Here is a 16627-nt window from a genome sequence, read left to right as displayed (position 1 = left end):
TTTGGGCCAGCCAGGGGCCTAAGCTCTTGACATTGAATATTGACGTAATTGGAGAACGGGCCTCTTCATGCTCCGTCCCCCAAGGCACAGGTCCCCTGGGGCCCAGGCCCTCAGCTACCTGGAATTCTCAAGTAACCAAAACGTCCCTCTTCCTGATTTGCCCAATTCCAGGGACTTTGCTCCACCTGGGTAAGAAGTAGAGAAAATTATAATAGTCAAAAACATTGATTTTTTTTTCCCCCAAAAAACACTCTGCAAAACCGTTTTCAGAGGAAATGAAAGTGGGGCTGCCTTGGTTGAGCTGGTGGGCGGAGGACTGAGCCCTATCCGCTCCCCTCCTGCCCACAGGAGACAATCAGGCTGCGTGGGGCACGGTTGAAACTGCCACACTTAAAGTTGCCGTGCCAGACAGAAGGCTCCAATGGCTCTCATCCCCAGACTGTGTCCGCACTGTATCTAGTGGCCCGCCTTTCCTGAGCAGGCCAAGGGCTGAGCCGCGGTCCCAGTACCCTAGCCTGTGCCCAGCCAGGGCTGTGACCCCACCAAAGCCTCAAAGACTACCCCTGTCTCCTCACAGGCTGACGCCAAGATGGTGTGTGACGTGGTAAGTCGGATGGAAGACACCGAGCCCTTCTCTGCAGAACTGCTTTCCGCCATGATGCGGCTCTGGGGTGACTCAGGAATCCAGGAATGCTTCAACAGGTCTCGGGAGTATCAGCTCAACGATTCTGCCAAATAGTGAGTGTCTTGGGACTGGGGTGGCCGCCGGCAGGCACAGAGGCCAGCATGGAGGCGGAGGTGGGCGCGCAGGGAGGGGGCCTCGGCTGAGGTCAGAACTGCCGTGACGTGTTCTGCCATTGGTGTCAGGAAAGGTGTCTGGAAGGAGAGGGAAAGGGCTTCTCCTCGCACCCCCGGGGTAAGAGGCCGGGGAGGCCGAACACACAAGAGACAGCGAACAGTAGGGCTCCCAGAGGGCGGGATCCGTCACCACCTTGCCCTGGACAGGGCCTGGCACTCCAGAAGGAAAGTCTATAGTCTAACAGCTTTTTCCCTCCGGAGAAGCCCTGACCCCGTAAGTACAAACCAAGAGCCATGTGGGCAGAAAGGAATTGACATGATGCCATTTCTGTTTCATTTTAGAGGAAATAAACATTCCATTCCTCTATCTTTAAAATGAATATTTTAAATAAGACTAAGGAAATAATCAAACATATCCTTTGATAGTGCGTTATAACCAAATATGGGGAAGGAAAGGAGAAGAGAGAAGGGGAGTGAAGGCAAGGGAAGAGGTCAGTGAAAGCCGGAGAGGCTGAAAGGGGGACAAACAAAGGGGGGGGCAGAGAAAGTGGCCTGTGGGGGCTCTTCCGTGACAGCAGCTCTGTCACTTCAAGTGTCCCTAAAGTTACTGCCCTTGTTCCTCAGAGCAGGGGCTCCACGCCCCGGGGAATGGCCTGCCCGGGCTGCGGACAGGTCTTCTGTCCTGGAGACTATGGGACCACACCGCACTTTTGCAGTCTTGTGCCCAAGTTGTCAGTGGGAGCCTCTGGGTTTGAACCCACCGTCTTAGGACAAGACGTGTGTGCTCCACCACCGGTCTCATTCAGCCGTCCTCACCCCTGCTGCTCCACCACTCTGCCCCCAGGGGACATTTGGCAACGTATGGAGACATTCTTGATTGTCCCAACTCGGGTGGTGGTGCTGGCATCTAGTGGACAGAGGCCAGGGATGCGGCCGAGCGACCTACAGTGCATCAGACGGTCCTACGTAGCAAGAATCATCTGGACCAAAATGTCAGTAGTGCTGAGCCTGAGAAATCCCAGCCTACCCCCTGGTGGTGTCGCAGAGGCAAGGGCCCAGAAAACGGCACTTGCTCACAGATGTTGGGCCATTTCCGTCGGCCACAATGACAGCTACTAAACTAGAGACTTGAGCAAGGCCAGAGTTCCTCCCAATTCTGCACACCTAGACTGTCTACTGGGTGAACGCTAGGTTCTGGGAGTCCCAGGTGGTAGTGAGCTGGGCCCTGGGGCCCTGATGAGCCCCCCAGGGATACCTCGGTGGACAGGGGTGTGAGCATGGGGATTTGTGCCCACAGCTGCTGATGCACGCTCAAGTCACTCCTCCAGTGGCCCCAGGTTGTCCCCTGAGCCATTTGGGGGTTGGGGGGACAGCTTCCCCACCCCTGCTGGGCCCCAGTCCAGGGCCTTCCCATCCCCGCCACTCCCCTCGGGCCATCAAATAGTGGTCTCCACTTAAATTGTTGTCCATGTAATTATAACCTAAATACACTGAAAAAAAAATTTTTAACACTTCAGAGAGGTATAAAATTAATAGTAAACTCCTTCTTCCAGGTCTGTCCCCTTCCAACTTGTAATTATTTCATCTCTCTGTCCAGTGTCGTCCAGGAAAACCTGACCCTCCAAGCAGTCATAGTATTTAGTGGCCCCCAGGATGGGATCGGAGTTCAGCTCACCTGCCCGCCTCCCATGCCTCTGCCCCACTTCCATGACCAGCGTCTTGCTAGTTCAGGGATTACCTGTGGTTCTTCTGGTGGTTGCCTTTATAACGTTAAGTAAGAAGCTTGAGTCAGTATTTGTCAACTCCCCACCAAGTCAGCTGAGGAAACCTGGCTCCTTCTCTCCATGTGTCTGTCTCTGGGACAGGGTCCCAGGACAGGGCAGGGCGGGAACCCACAGCAGTCAGGTAAGGAAGTGACTCCCCATGTCCCCCAGCCCAATCCCCTCACTTAGCAGGTGAGGACACCAGGCCCCTGAGGGGACAGGGAGGCGGCCGGCCGGTGCTGCCAGGCTCCCTCCACCCGGGCCTCTGTGGATAGGGCTGGCTCTCCCTTTGACCCTCCGGATGGTGCTGAGACAAGTCCCGGGAGCCCAGGAGTCTGAGCACGTCCCGGCAGGGGCTATACAAGCTAGTTCCATGAGCTGGTTGGGCCTGTTTCTTCTCCTGCCTGCTCTCCGGAGCCCACGCCTCGGGCTTTGCTCCTGCGCCCCGCTGAGATGGCTCAGGCTCTCGACCCCCTCCTCGTAGCACCCCCATGCGTGCTCCCTCTCCACTTCTGCCTGTGCCCTCTCTGGAACCCTTGAACCTCTTCCAGTCCATGCTCAGGGCCTGGGTGAGCTTCTCCAGCCCCGTCCGCCTCCATTCCTCAACAAGCACCGACAAATCTCCCTCGTGTGGGGCCAGCCCAGCCCTCCCTCCTGCCTCCTCCCTGCCCATTCGGACATCTCAGCACTTCCCAAATTAGTATGTGCCACCTGACTCCCAGCTCCTCCCTCCTCCAAACCCTGCTCTGCCCCACCCTTCTTCCCACTAAGAGCAGCTTCGCTATAGCTATATACGAGGAGGTGGCTTTAATGGGCTCTGCCTCCCACTCCCGCCTCCGCCAGGCCCCAGCCTAGCGGCCTCTCACCTGCAGGGCTGCAGCAACCTCCCAAAAGGTGTCCTTTCTCCTCCCTCCTGATCTGCTCTCTGTACAGCAGCAGACTCGTTGTTCCCGTACTCTTCATCAGAACCTTCCAGAAGCTTCCCATCTCGCTCAGCGTGAAAGCCCAAGTGCCTACAAGCTGCACCCCACCCTTGTCTCCATCACCCCACTCCAGTCCCACCGCTCCCTCCTCCCACCACACCACCCCTGCCCAGGGCCTGCGTTCTAGGCCCCTCCGCCACCACAGGGTGTCCTCTGTACCTGCAAGGGGAGAGGCTCAACCCTGCTCCCCTCAGCCTCCAGTCCAGTGTCATCCTGCCTTCCCCAGCCCCCCTCTGCCCAATAGCAATGCTCCTCAGGCCTCCTCCTTACCAACTGCCTCCGTCTTTCCTTCTTACTTAACTGTGAATTATCTCACACGCACATGTGCACACAAACACATGTAGGCTCTGGGGAGGTGGGGACGGTACTGGTCGTATTCACTGTCTCATCCCAGCAGCCAGGGCGATGGGGGGTTGGGGAACAAGTAGGTGCCTCTCCCACTTGCTCACCCGCCCCTCCCTTGGCCACGTCCATGTGTGAAGTTCAGCAGCACAGAGAGAGGGAGGGCCAGGTTTTCTGTCTAAAAGAGGTTTCCCCGGCTGGGATTTTGGGCGGGGTGGGGGGGGGAGCAAGGGGGCCAAGGCCAGAGACTCCCCCGTCCTGGTGTCCAGCTGGAGACAACAGAACGAGGGTCATTTCAAAACCAGCAGAGCTCCTAAGCAGAGGCAGTGGGAGTGGGGCAGGGAGTGAGGGGGGTGTGAGGGGTCGTGCCCAGAGAGGTTAGGAGGATTGGGACAGGCCGGGAGGGGCTCCTCCAGGCTGAGCCCAGAGTCCAGACACTCCCAGGGGCCTGGTCGGGAGAAGCTGAGGCAGCCAGAGCTGCCAGGTCCAGGCCCGAAGAGCATGGGATCTGGAGTCAGACACATCCAGGCTCAAATCCTAGCAGGGTCCCTTTTCTAACTATGTGACTTCAAGCTTATGCCTCCTATCCCTGGGACTCCCTCATTCAGTTTTATTGCTTCAAGGAAAATCCTCACAAGGATTTAAGGGGGTCCTGGATTATTGGTTTACCAGTGGAAACCCTCATTGCTGAAGGCATTTCCCCCTCCAGCTCCATGAGCATCCTCAGGCTGAGAAACTGACCCTCATAGGTCCCAGGACTAGTGCCAATGAAGGGTAGTCCCTTCTCACGCACCCACATTGTCCTGGGGCTTGGACCCTCGGGACTCCTCCCCTGTGGGCTGTGTGCGGTTCTCCCCCAGCACAAGGGGTAGGTGGCCCAGCCAGCCCTGTGCATCACTGAATCCTCCTTCAGGCCTGGCCCACCTCCCTGCTTCCTGGTTTTCCAGATCCCACCCCTGCTTTGGGTTCAAACCTAACCCCGAAGCCCTTCCGGCTGGATGGGTAAAGTGCAAAGACATGGTCTGTCTCCAGAGCCAGTGGTGACATGAAAAGAGCCCTGATGCCAAAGACATGGGTCCCACCCCCATGTCACCTCTGAGCTGTGTCACCTCTGAGCCTCTCTTCCAAGGACCAGTGCTCCGGTAGACTAAGCAAGTCTGGAAGCACCGGCGGATGCTGAGAGGCCTCTGGGCAGCACTCGGGAGTACTGTTAGGGGGTGGACCAGATGTCTGGGTTGGAGCCCCGGCTCCCAGCTGGGCGAGGTCCTTACCTTTGTTGATCCTCAGTTTTCTAATCTCTAAAATGGTTCATATAATTCAGGGCAACTAAGGGTGCAACATGATCGCACATGCCAAGCGTCAAAGGTAACTGTTGGCCACTATGTAAGAGTCTGACCTCTAAATGCACCGCCCCTGGCCCTGTGCAAGCAGCCCTTGGTCTGAGCTAGAGGCTCTTTGAGGAGGTGAGGGTAGAACATAAGCTCCTCCCACTCTCTGCCCCCAGCCCCAGGGCAGTGGATGGTGGGGGGCGGGGGCGCCGTTGCTTCCACGGTCGGCCCCCAGGGGGCGCTGCCTGGGACTGGGCCGGCTTGTTCCAGGGCCCCATGTGTTGCCCTCCCCAGCTACCTGGACAGCCTGGATCGGATCGGGGCCGCCGACTACCAGCCCACCGAGCAGGATATCCTCCGAACCAGGGTCAAAACCACTGGCATCGTAGAAACCCACTTCACATTCAAGAACCTCCACTTCAGGTGAGGCCCAGGGAGTTTGCCGAACCCTGGCGAGGGCACTGGGACAGATGGGAAACAGCGGCCTCTCTGCCCTGTCTCATCTGCCTTGGGGAGCTTTCCAGTTGGGACAGGCAGTTAGATACAAGAAGGGACCTGCCTGTGTGTGTTTTCCACCGAGTTCAGGGTCCAGGACGACCAGGGAGGCTTCCTGGAAGAGGCATTCTGGAGTGGGTCTCCAAGGAACAGAGAGGATTGGAGTGGACAGAGGAGCAGAGTCCTGTCCCTAGATGACTTCTGAGGAGGAGGAAGGCAAATCCCCCAGGTGGCCCCTTGAAGTCCTCCTTATGGGAGGGGGAGGGAAGGAGGATGGATAGGCCGAAACAGTGTCTGTGAGACGCCAAGAACCCGGATAATCTCAGAGCTGGAGGGATCTTAGAGATCAGCTGACCCACCATCTCCAGGTACATGTGAGGAAACCGAGGGCTAGGAGGAGCAAGGCTGTCCCCAAACACAGAACACAACTTAAGTCCAAGCGCTCAGAGCACCTTAGAAGCCTGAGGCAGGAAGCTGGACTTCTCAGGCCCTCCTGGAGAGTTTTGTCCCCACCTGGGCTAACCTCCCTGTGCTGAGGCCTGAGAGTCCCTGTCCTGCTCCCACCTACCTTCCAGATGTGGTTTCTGGGTGTCCATAAAGCAGGAGGAAAGGTCGGAAGAAAAGAGAGCCCTGATGCCAAAGACATGGGTCCCATCCCCATGTCACCTCTGGTTTCTGGGTGTCCATAAAGCAGGAGGAAAGGTCGGAAGAAAAGAGAGCGGTAGACCAGTGTAAGGGCCTGGTTTGTGGCCACCTGCCCTGCCTGGGAGGGCTGGACCCCACACTGCCCCCCTAGCCCCGTCCTGCTCTCACACAGACTGAGGGGGCTCAAGTTCTGTCTTGGGGGCCCTGGACCCAACAGGCAGCGCTGGACACCAAAGCCTCCCCTGAATCTGAAGAGTGCAGCAATGGGCTGAGCAGCCCCACAAGGTGTCTCTCACCTTCTGGTCTCCTCAGTATCTCTAACCCGTGCCTCTGGGCATAGGGAGGGGACCTGGACTCAGGGCTGCCAGCAGGCAGAGGGTGAGAATAAGCATTGGGGAGGGCTCACAGAGGCCAGGGGCCATGCCCCTATATTTTAGATGCAGAAGCGGGGGCCATGGGAGGCGGTAGTAGGACAGGAACCAGCCTACTTCTTTGCACAGAACTTACTGGCCTCTGCCCACGGGGGTTCTCCTCTGTTGGGAGGGTCTGCAGTCCCCATGCACACTGGCTCAGAGCCCAGGCCTCCGAGGTGGTGTGTCTTTGCTCGGGGCATGAGGGTAGGAGACTGACCTCTTACCTCCAGGACGCGGTCGCACCTGCCCACAGTCTCCTCTTACAACCCTCCTGTGTCCTGGGGGGTGGTGTCTAGGGGGAGAGAGGTGGTAGCCCTCTGCTGGGGAGGCATGGCATGGAGCAGGGGTGTCTTGTCTGCAGGCAGATCCGGGTCAGACCCTCGCTCTACCATACCAGCCTTCACCAGGACCACGGGCCCTTCACAAGGCCCTTGGTGTCTCCCTTTCCCTCCATGTAACGGGCACTGATCCCCGCCCACCTGACATCCCCAGGACCGGGGGCTTGCCCAGACCACAGACAGGACTGCACACGCCGAAGGCCAGCGACAGGTTATGCGTGCTGCCCAAGAGGAGCGCCTCACAGAAGCAATTATTGGGGGCCACCTGAGGTGCCCCCTTTGTAAGATTCTCGAGGTGCAAGGACAGGTCTCTGAGCCCCAACATGAGCACAGCCCATCATGGGGCAGACGGCCCAGTCCGCCCATCGGCACCTGTGGCAGGGTGTCCCGGGAGGCTTGGGGCTTGACCAGGCACCCCCACACCAGCCTGGGCCCCACCGCCCACCACTCACAACTTCCCTCTCTCCCCTCCCAGGCTGTTCGACGTCGGGGGCCAGCGATCTGAACGCAAGAAGTGGATCCACTGCTTCGAGGACGTCACAGCCATTATCTTCTGCGTCGCGCTCAGCGGCTACGACCAGGTGCTCCATGAAGACGAGACCACGGTGAGTGGCCCTGGGCCTGCCCGGCCTGTGGTGGCACGGAGAGACTCGGCCTCAGTGGCCCTGGGGGCTCTGCTCCGGGGCGGGGCCGGCTGTGTTGGCTGTGGTTCCGCCACTGGGGGCGGTGCCCGCTCCCTCCTGTGAAGGGAGGCCAGGCAGACGCCCCGTGATGCGGCTGCAGGAGAGGCCGCTGTGGGCCGTCAGTGCCTCTTTGGTAAACACAGCAGAGGCCCAGAGCCGCGGGGCCAGAACCGAATGAAGCCAGTCAGTCCTAAAAGAAATCAAGGTGCAGCCCAGCAAGAATGTATGTAAGACAGAATAGCCAGTCTCAGGCCCGACCGCCTGTCCCCAGCACGGCCGGGCTGTGGCCAGAGGCGCTGCATGGGCTGGCAGGGGGAGTGCACGGGGCGTGGGGCGCCTCCTCAGAGGAGGTCGGCCACGCTGGCCTCAAAGGCGGCCCTCAGCTGGAGAGAGGTACGGCCTTTCTCTGGGCCTGCTCCTGCTGTGCTGCCAGGTCCCGGCGGCTCGCTCCCTGTCTCGGCTACTGCTCTCTGCCGGAGTGGGGTAACCGTAGTACTTCGTCTCGGGGCCGCCGGTGACACGTTGAGAGAATGCGCGTGAAACCGTCGGAACCGCAGAGCTGGTGGTTGTACTGTTGCCGGCGACTATCCCTATGTGTGTCGGGGGGTGGCGTCCACTGAGCAGCAGGCCTGTCTATGGAGCCTGCAAGGGAAGCTGGGTGTCGGCGTGATGCACCTGAGGGGTCCCTGGAGATGAGCCCGTGACACCTGCAGGGGGTCACGGGGTCCTGGCTGTGAGGTCAGCCCCATCAGTGGGATGCACGTGCAGACCCTGGGCCCCAGCCTCTTAGAGTCAGCGTTGAGGGCATGATGCCGTGTGTTGGTCGTCACGGCAGGCCCTGAGCAAGGTGGTCTCTCGCGGTCTGTCCCGTCTTAGTCCTGGCCTGCTGGTCCCGCAGGCCTTCTGGGCACATCTGTGGGCTGCGGGCTGGGGTGCCGCGCTGTGGGGAGGGATTGGCGCTGGATGAGGTTTTCCGCAGACTGGGACTGGAGCCGCCAGCAGGGGTTTGAAGGGGCCGGGGGTGAACCTCATGCTGGTCTGCCTTGTCCTTCCTCTTTTGGGGCCAGCTGCACCCCTGAGTTGGGTTCCAGCAAAGCCCCTGAGCCCTGCCTTGTCCAGGGGTGAGGGTCCTAGGGCCTTGGCTGGGAGCTCGTTCTGGTAGAGCAGTCACTGTCAGTGGCCTCGGCCGGCTGCGGCGTCTTGGATCCCTGGAGCCAGGTGGTGGGTAGAGGCCCGCGCTGGGCTGTGCTGGGACCCGGACTCACCGGCCGCACCCACTATGCACCCCTGCCCAGGGACGGCCCTGGCACTTCTCTCACTGTTCCGCCGGTTGACTCTGTGGGTTCAAAACTGCTCGTCACCGACAGTGGCATCCACCCACGTGGTCTGGGCTCCACTAGGTTCATCTTTCCTCCTTCCAAAGCCCGGGAGTAAGAAGCGGGGCTGGGCTAGCATAGCGTCTGTAACCCACGGGTTGCAAAGAAAGCAGAGAGCCGGAGGGCAGGAGGGCCCCACTCCCTCAATTCGCCTCTCCCGTGACCTGCCCTCCCGGGTCTGCGCGCAGCTTAAACCTTGAGTCCCAGGCTCCACAGCCGTGGGGTAGGGCCTCTCACTCACCTCTGGAGCACCGGGTCGAAGCACCGTGTGGGTCTGGCAGCCATGGGGCCCCAAGCTCCTTGGCCGTCGGTCACCCGTGTCCGTGGTCTGGTTAGGTGCCAGGCCTCGTGCTCGCACAGCCCTCCCCGTCCAGCCCGGCCGCCCCCCCGGAAGCTCCTCGCCAGCCCCACCACTGCGTGTGCACACCTTCTGGGGAGCACGGCCCACGGGCCCCGCCACCTCCTTCTCTTCTTGCCTTTACTGTCCCGCTTCCACCCTCTCTCGTCTTCCTGCCCCATTTTCCCGGCCCCTGTTGCACAAGGGCTGAAGCACAGGACCTTGGGGAAGCCAAGGCCAGGAACAGGCTTTTCCCGGAGCCCTTTCCACCCAGAAGCAGGCCGTCGGTGCCCCCTGGGAAGAGCGAATGGCCTTCGCCACAGGACAGCCACTCACAAAGGCAGCTCATTGCCGTGGGGACAACAAGAACAATACCGCGGCGAGAGAGCTTGGCAAACATCTGTGTGTCCAGGACACGGCCGCGCTGGGCAGCTGAGGAGCCACACAGCGCTGGTGCAGAGCCGGGCCCTGGCCCTGCCACGGGGTGAGCATGGCAGCCTCTCCCTTCCTCCTCCGCAAAATGGCTACGGTGGCCAAGCAGCCTTGTGGGCATTGGTGAGGCCCACCGGACTCAGCACTCAGGAGCCGGCCGCGGTCGGGCTGCTCCGTCCCAGTGTTGGACACTCCGCCCCAGGAGGCAAAAGCAGGACCCTGCTGACCCATCGTTGGTCCTCAGACTTCCTCCGTGGTCAGCCCGCACGTCCCTCCTGACTGGGGCAGGAGCGGGGCCTGCCGGGACAGAGGAGTCTACAGACAGCTCCTGGAGCCTGGCCGGGGGTCCCAGGGGCCTCGGGGCTGCCCCCCACCCCTGCCAGCCAGCCGCCCCGCCCACTGCACCCTGGCAGCCCGAGGGTTTCATCCCGTCCTCATACCCCAGGCCGGTGGCTCCAGCGGCCCCAGGCCTCGGCCTGCCACAGCTTCTTCAGGCCACTATCGTCACCGCCGCCTGCAGGGCCTTCACTGGCCAAACCAAGGCCAAAACCATGTGCAGATTCTGGGAGACGCTCCAAGCTGGGCAGGTATGAAGTGCCTCCCTCCAACCGAAACCATCAGTTAAGAGTTGAAAGCACCAGGTTGTCAGGGCCCCCCCGGGTGACTTGCTGTGACGGCCTGCCCCGCCCACTCCCGCCTCCCACGCTTGATGTCCTTGTCCTCTGCCAGCCTGTGTGGGGGCCTCAGGATGGGCTGCCCTTGACTTCCTGGACCCGAGACTGGTGGAACCAGTATTTCTGTTTTTTTTCCTCTTGCTTTTCCTCCTGCATTCTGGGTTTTTATCTTCTTTTCTGTGTTAATCTGTTTTGCTGGGCTTCTTCTTGGGGTTCTTCTGGCCACTCTACTGAGAAACCAGCCCCAACAACGAGGCCACCCAGAGTGGCCGCCAGCCCAGCCACAGCCCAAACAACCAACCAGACCCCCCAACTGCACCAAGGCCACAGCAAGATCACCCTCAGACGCTGTCCCCTGGTGTCTGCTTCCAACTCTGGATTAATTCGAGGATCTCTTCATCCTCGGTTAATGTTTCCCAAAGGAATGCGTGCACCCTCCCACCCCCGCTGGTGAAACTGAATGAGACCCCGGTAGAGAACTCTGCATGGCCCGTGGTTCCGTGTAGACGTGCTGGATGGTGGTGCTGCCCCTGCCCCCGCGTGCATGGTGCATGTCCTCTCCATGAGCTGGAGCCTCTCCAGGGGACTTGGCTGCCCACCCCAGGGCGGCCTTCCGCAGGGGTGGGGGGGTGGGCAGCGTTCCCCGCCCTGCCCGCCCTGCTCTGCCCCCCAGCCTGCCTGCGTGTGGAATGAAGTGAGGAGCGTGTCCATCTGTCCCGCGGGGCCTCCCGTCTCCGTCCGCCGGTGGCACGGTCGGCCATGTCGGAGGGCCCTTCCTTTTCTTGGTGTGCTGTCGGCGGCCGCGGGCAGTCGGGGCCCCGGGCACTGCCAGCCCTCACCTGCCTCTCCGCTCTGTTGCAGAACCGCATGCACGAGTCCCTGAAGCTTTTCGACAGCATCTGCAACAACAAATGGTTCACAGACACGTCCGTCATCCTGTTCCTTAACAAGAAGGACATATTTGAAGAGAAGATCAAGAAGTCCCCGCTCACCATCTGCTTCCCCGAATACACAGGTAGAGAGTTCCCGTCCCAGCAGGGACAGCCGGAGCCTGCGCAGCTGCTTCCTGAGGGAGCCGCCCCTTGGCCGAGCCCAGTGGGCCTTCACCGTGCTCCGGGAGGCACTGGGCTCTGTGAGGAAGGCTCCAGAAGAGAACAAAGACGCTCCCCCACCCCCCTGCCGTCCCTGTGAATGTGCTGTCAGGAGGCAGGCTGAGCAGTCAGGGGAGACCGGCTGGAGCCCCGGTTCCCTCTGGTAGCCTTGTCTTGGCCATCTGGAAACACAGATTATCAGGGAGGTGACAGTGCCAGGATGATAAAGGGCTTAGAAGCAGGGGCTTCGAGTCAGGCAGCCTGAGGGTCCTGCCCAGCCCGGCCACTCAGAGCAGGTCACATAATCCCTGGGATTCTGCCGCCCTCCCTCAGGACTCAGAGTGAACCAGTGAGCAGGGAGAACTTAGCGTGCAGCTGGCACATAGTAGGAACTCACTGAACACATGCCAGGGCTGTTGTCATGGTGCCTGTAACTAACAAGCACCGTAGCAGCCCCTCCCGTATGAGCTCCTACACGCAGCGAGTGACCGTGGGCGATGACAGGGCTTCTCGAGCAGCAGAGACCCTCAGCTGCCCACAGAAGGGCTGAGGAGGTCAGAGCCACCGCTGATACCATTGCCATGGTTGACCCAGCTGCGGGATATACGGACAGCTGGGGAGGACAGCCTGACCAGGGCCCCATGCACCAGCAAGGGTGACCCACCAGCTTTTCCAGATGGTCAGAGCTTGGCCAGAGGGGTGAGTGGGAGGAGAAATGGGCCTTTCCAGCCCGACCAGCCCCCGGCCTGGAAAGCACAGGGCAGGGGCAGAGTCCCGACAAGGCAGGCCTCTCAGGGGAGCCTCCAGGCTGAACCCCACTTCCTTGAAAGGAGATGTGGGGGTCATAGCTTGGGGCCAGGCAAGCAGTATGGGCTCCCTCACTCAAGGCCAGGCCCCCACTTAGCATGTGACCAGAGACAGACAAGGCCCTCATGGCCACCAGCTAGGGGGTTATGGATCCTGTGCTCAGTGACCTGGGCTGTGGCCTGTGGCACAGTGGAAGCAGGCAAGATGAGTTGGTCACCACAGCTGGTTTGGGGCTCCAGAGGTCTGAGTGATGACCTGTAGGTCCCAGGGACACTTTCCCTCACCTCCAACCCTGATTTCAGAAGGAGCTGTGGTCTGGCAGACCTTCAAGGCCAGGCCCATGTGCCCATGTGCCTGAGGGGCCGGGACCTCCTTCCACATATGTCCCCCCGAGGCTTCCCACCCAGCCCCGCACTGGGGCTCTAAGATCCAGCCCCACTCCCTGCCTGCCCTCAGCGGGTGGTGGCGGCCCTACCAGGCCTTGAAGCAGGCTGCCAGAGCCCTTGGGGGCTCCAGTGCAAAGTCGGGAGTCCAGTTCTGTTTCTCCCCCAACAGCAGCTGCTCTCCCGAAACACCTGTCCCTGGGCTCACCTGGAACCAGGCGGCTGTTAATCCCTGGTAGCGACAGGAGTGAGCGAGGGGTGAGGAGGCGGATCGGGGAGGCCAAGGCGGCTCACAGGCGCCCAGCAGTGGCCAAAGGAGGTGACATGCGGAGGACAGGCCTGCGGGCTGTGTCAGCCCAGGACCGCCTTCTCGCACACTCGCAGTGGGAGTCAGTGGGTGCAGATTCAAAAGGAAATCAGCGGTTCTGTGAAACGGGACTCACCCTTGATCCAGAGGAGCCACCGGGAGCTTGGTTATTTTGCTTCGTTGTTTTCAAACTGGACGTGGACCACAGACTTGATTTCATAGCCCCCCACATGGGCTCAGCGGGGGCCACCACGCCCCTTCCCCAATCAGGCTGTGCCCTCGGGGTTGTCTCAGGGAGGCCCAGGCCCCGCAGTGGCCTCGCCTCAGGGCCCCACACCTGGTCTCTCCTACAGGCCCCAGTGCCTTCACGGAAGCCGTGGCTTACATCCAGGCCCAGTACGAGAGCAAGAACAAGTCCGCTCACAAGGAGATCTACACCCACGTGACCTGCGCCACCGACACCAACAACATCCAGTTTGTCTTTGACGCCGTGACGGACGTCATCATCGCCAAAAACCTGCGAGGCTGCGGCCTCTACTGAGCCCCTGCCTCACCCCCCAGCTGCCTGCCTCCCCATCTGGCCTGCTGCCCCACCCCTGCCCCGGAACCAGAGCCCTGCGGCTGCGCAGCCACTCTCCGCACTTGACACAGCAGCTCCCGGCTGGCGCCCGGGAGGGAGGAGAGCACAGCCTCCACGGGCCGCCCCTTCCCCAGACATCGGAGCGTGTGGTAGCCCGGGGGCCGGGCACGGGGGCTGAGTGCTCCTGGGCCTCCGCTTCATCTCTGAGGGTTTTGTCCTGGCGAGGGGGTGGGTTGGCCGCCGTTTGGTCCAGAACGGGCACGCTCCTGTGTGGGGGTGTCTCAGGGGGGCACCGTGTTGGCCGGGGTGAGGCCAGCGGGAGCCACTGCTCAGCTTCTGGGGTCTGTCTGGTCGGGGCAGCTCCGTCACCAAAAGCCAGGGTGGGACCAGCGCAAGTGTGTGTGGGTCCCAGGGCTCGACCTTGGCCAGTGCCTCCCCCCTGCTTCTGCCTGGATCTCAGCCCCAGGCACAGCCCTTTCTAATCCAGGCCATCCTTCCTTGCACACCCTTGGAGGGTCCCATGGCCTTCCTGGGGAACCCCATCCCTGACTCCTCATAGGTGTGGAGATGCTTCTGAGGCTGGTATTGCCAAGGCCTGTGGTTGATGGTGGGAGGGGGCGAGTCCCGCGCGCGCCTAGACCGAGGTCAAGGAAGAGGTGGGAGGCGGCGGAGGAGGGAAGGCTGAGCTCAAGGAGCTCTGGTGTTGTCTGGGTTGGGGGCCTCACGCCCCATGCTTGCAGGCTCAAGGGGGACCATTCACTTTCTCCCATCGCCTGGGTCTCTAGGCAGCTGCTGCGGAAAGTGGGTAGACAGGCTTTTCCTTCTCGAGTTCTGGCTCGACACGGGCAGGCGCGGCCCTTCAGGCACCGTGTTCTGAGGCTGGGGAGACCCAGAGCCGGTGTTGATGTGGCCCCTGCAGCCAAGGCCCCAGCTTCCTTCCGTCTTGGTGAAGAAATCAGAGTTTGTCCGAAGCCCGTGGTGTCCCTCAGGGCAGAGGACAGACGTGTGGGACTCAGGCTGGAACGTGCACCAGGAGGGGGGCCCAGGCTGGTCCAGACACATAGCCAGCACCCCCTTCTCTGGAGAGAGAGTCCTAGAATGCCTTGGAGGGGCTTTGCTGTAGAGGTTCCTGAGCAGAAAGGGGTGGGGTGACTCTGATAAGCCAGGCCCTGGCTGGCTTCGGGCCATCAGCCCGCCTCCCTCTCTCACCTAGGAGCTTCCATGGGCCAGTGCCACCAGCCAGCGCCCCAGGCAGGCCCTGTGTGCTTGTAGGGCAGGCTCTGCCTCGGGAATCCGACTTGCCCCTGGAGAGGCTCTGGCTCCTTCCTCCAGCCCTCTGCTCTCCTAGCCTGCACTCCAGGCTCCAGTCCTGGGATCCCAGTGCAGCTCCCTGGACTGTCCTGGAGCCAGGAAGAGCCCCGTGCCGACCGCCCCAGGCTTCTCAGCTCCAGTAGGCACGGAGCTCTGGCTGCTGCACGGGAAGCTCAGGGCGTCCCCCCTAGTGCCAGATGCCTACAGGGAGGGGCACCCCTGGTAAGCCCCCTCCCTCATCGGGCTCTGACTGCTGCCCCCAGCCTCGTGGGAAACACAGGGCAGCCGGGCTGCAGGAACCACCCCACCAGCCTGAGGGCACTTCAATGTCACTTGCCTTGTATGTGAAGCACCTCATACCAGCTGCTGGCGCGCCAGAGGACAGGCCCTGAGAGCCAGCGGTCCCTGTCCCGTCACAAGCGGCCAGCGCCAGCAAGGCCATTCTGCCCAGCAGTGAAGACAAGGCAGTTCCCTCCCAGTATTACCACCCTGGCAGGGACCGGCCACACCCCTAACTAGCCCCCTGAGCCCAGACCCAAAAGCAGCGGCCCAGAGGAGGGCTGCTTGTCCAGTCCCACCTCTGACGCCATCGCCCTGGAGGTGGGAGCCCCCGGCCGCCTGGGCCCAGGGCTGTCCCGTCTGCAGCACAAGAAAGAGGAAGGGCTGGTCACAGGGGACCTCCCCACCCTTCTGTGCCCCGGGACGCCCTGCTGCTGCTTGCCGTGCTCCCGCTGTCCCGCCCCACCTGCAGCAGGGGTCCCTGCTGTCTAGTGGAAGCGCACAAGGAGAGGATACCCGGGACGAAGGTCCCTCCCTGTCCACTGCATCTCCCATCCACGTCGTTCCCAGTGCGCCAGCGTGGGGAGGGATGACAGAGAGTGATGAGTCTTGGCTCCGCCGCGAGTGTGGGTGTGAGGGGAGGAGGGTGAGAGTGTGAGAGACCAGACATGGGTGGGTCTCTTGTCCGCAGTGGCCCCGTGCACGTCCCCAAAAGGACCATGCTGCAAGTCTGTGAATGGCTCTAATTCAGTGGGCTGAGGAGAAACTGGATTTCTAGGAGGAGCGCCTTTGCCAAACCCGTGACGATTGTGCCTGCCGTCTAGATGCCTGTGGGCCAGTTCTGTGCCCCGCACTGACCGGCCTCGCAAAAGCCTGGTCTTGGCCTTCCTACTGAGAATCAAGAGCTCCCCAGGGCTCTCCGGCCTGGCTGGAGGGAGTGGGGGGCCTGAGGCCCAAGTAGGGGCTCGGTTGAACCCGTCTGCGGAGGGTGTGGGCTCTGCCCCAGGCCTGAGCAGAAAGCAGAGCTCTGGGTCCCTCGACAATAGCTGTGACACTTTGGGTTCCTTGACCATCTTCCATGGAGGCCTTACATGCCCCTTCCTCTGTGCCCTCTCTGACCCCAGTGGAGCCTGAGGGCCTATAGCCATGTACACTGACCCACAAGTGGGGACAGTGCCCCGGCAGAAGGCCACACCTGCCTCTCCCCCAAGCCCAGCTCCCCCCATCCCGCTGTGGGAACTGGAGACACCCAGGGCCTCCAC

The 16627-nt window shown here is 61.3% G+C and overlaps 1 protein-coding gene across 1 annotated transcript in view; it reads left to right on the top strand.

Annotated features, from left to right (window-relative positions):
* The window catches only part of LOC125089264 (guanine nucleotide-binding protein G(o) subunit alpha), a 155155-nt gene extending 140867 nt beyond the window's left edge, over positions 1-14288 (top strand). Inside the window, exons 4-8 of the mRNA XM_047711375.1 lie at positions 578-738; positions 5509-5637; positions 7581-7710; positions 11469-11622; positions 13549-14288. Of these exons, the coding sequence (XP_047567331.1) occupies positions 578-738; positions 5509-5637; positions 7581-7710; positions 11469-11622; positions 13549-13736 (762 nt within the window). The 3' untranslated portion in view covers positions 13737-14288. The remainder of the gene's footprint in view (positions 1-577; positions 739-5508; positions 5638-7580; positions 7711-11468; positions 11623-13548) is intronic.
* The last annotated feature ends 2339 nt before the right edge of the window (positions 14289-16627 follow it).

Source organism: Lutra lutra, chromosome 17 (genome assembly GCF_902655055.1).
Source record: "Lutra lutra chromosome 17, mLutLut1.2, whole genome shotgun sequence".
NCBI classification, from domain to species: Eukaryota; Metazoa; Chordata; class Mammalia; order Carnivora; family Mustelidae; genus Lutra; species Lutra lutra.
Note: the sequence above shows the minus strand (reverse complement) of the source record. Positions and strands in the feature narration are given on the sequence as shown.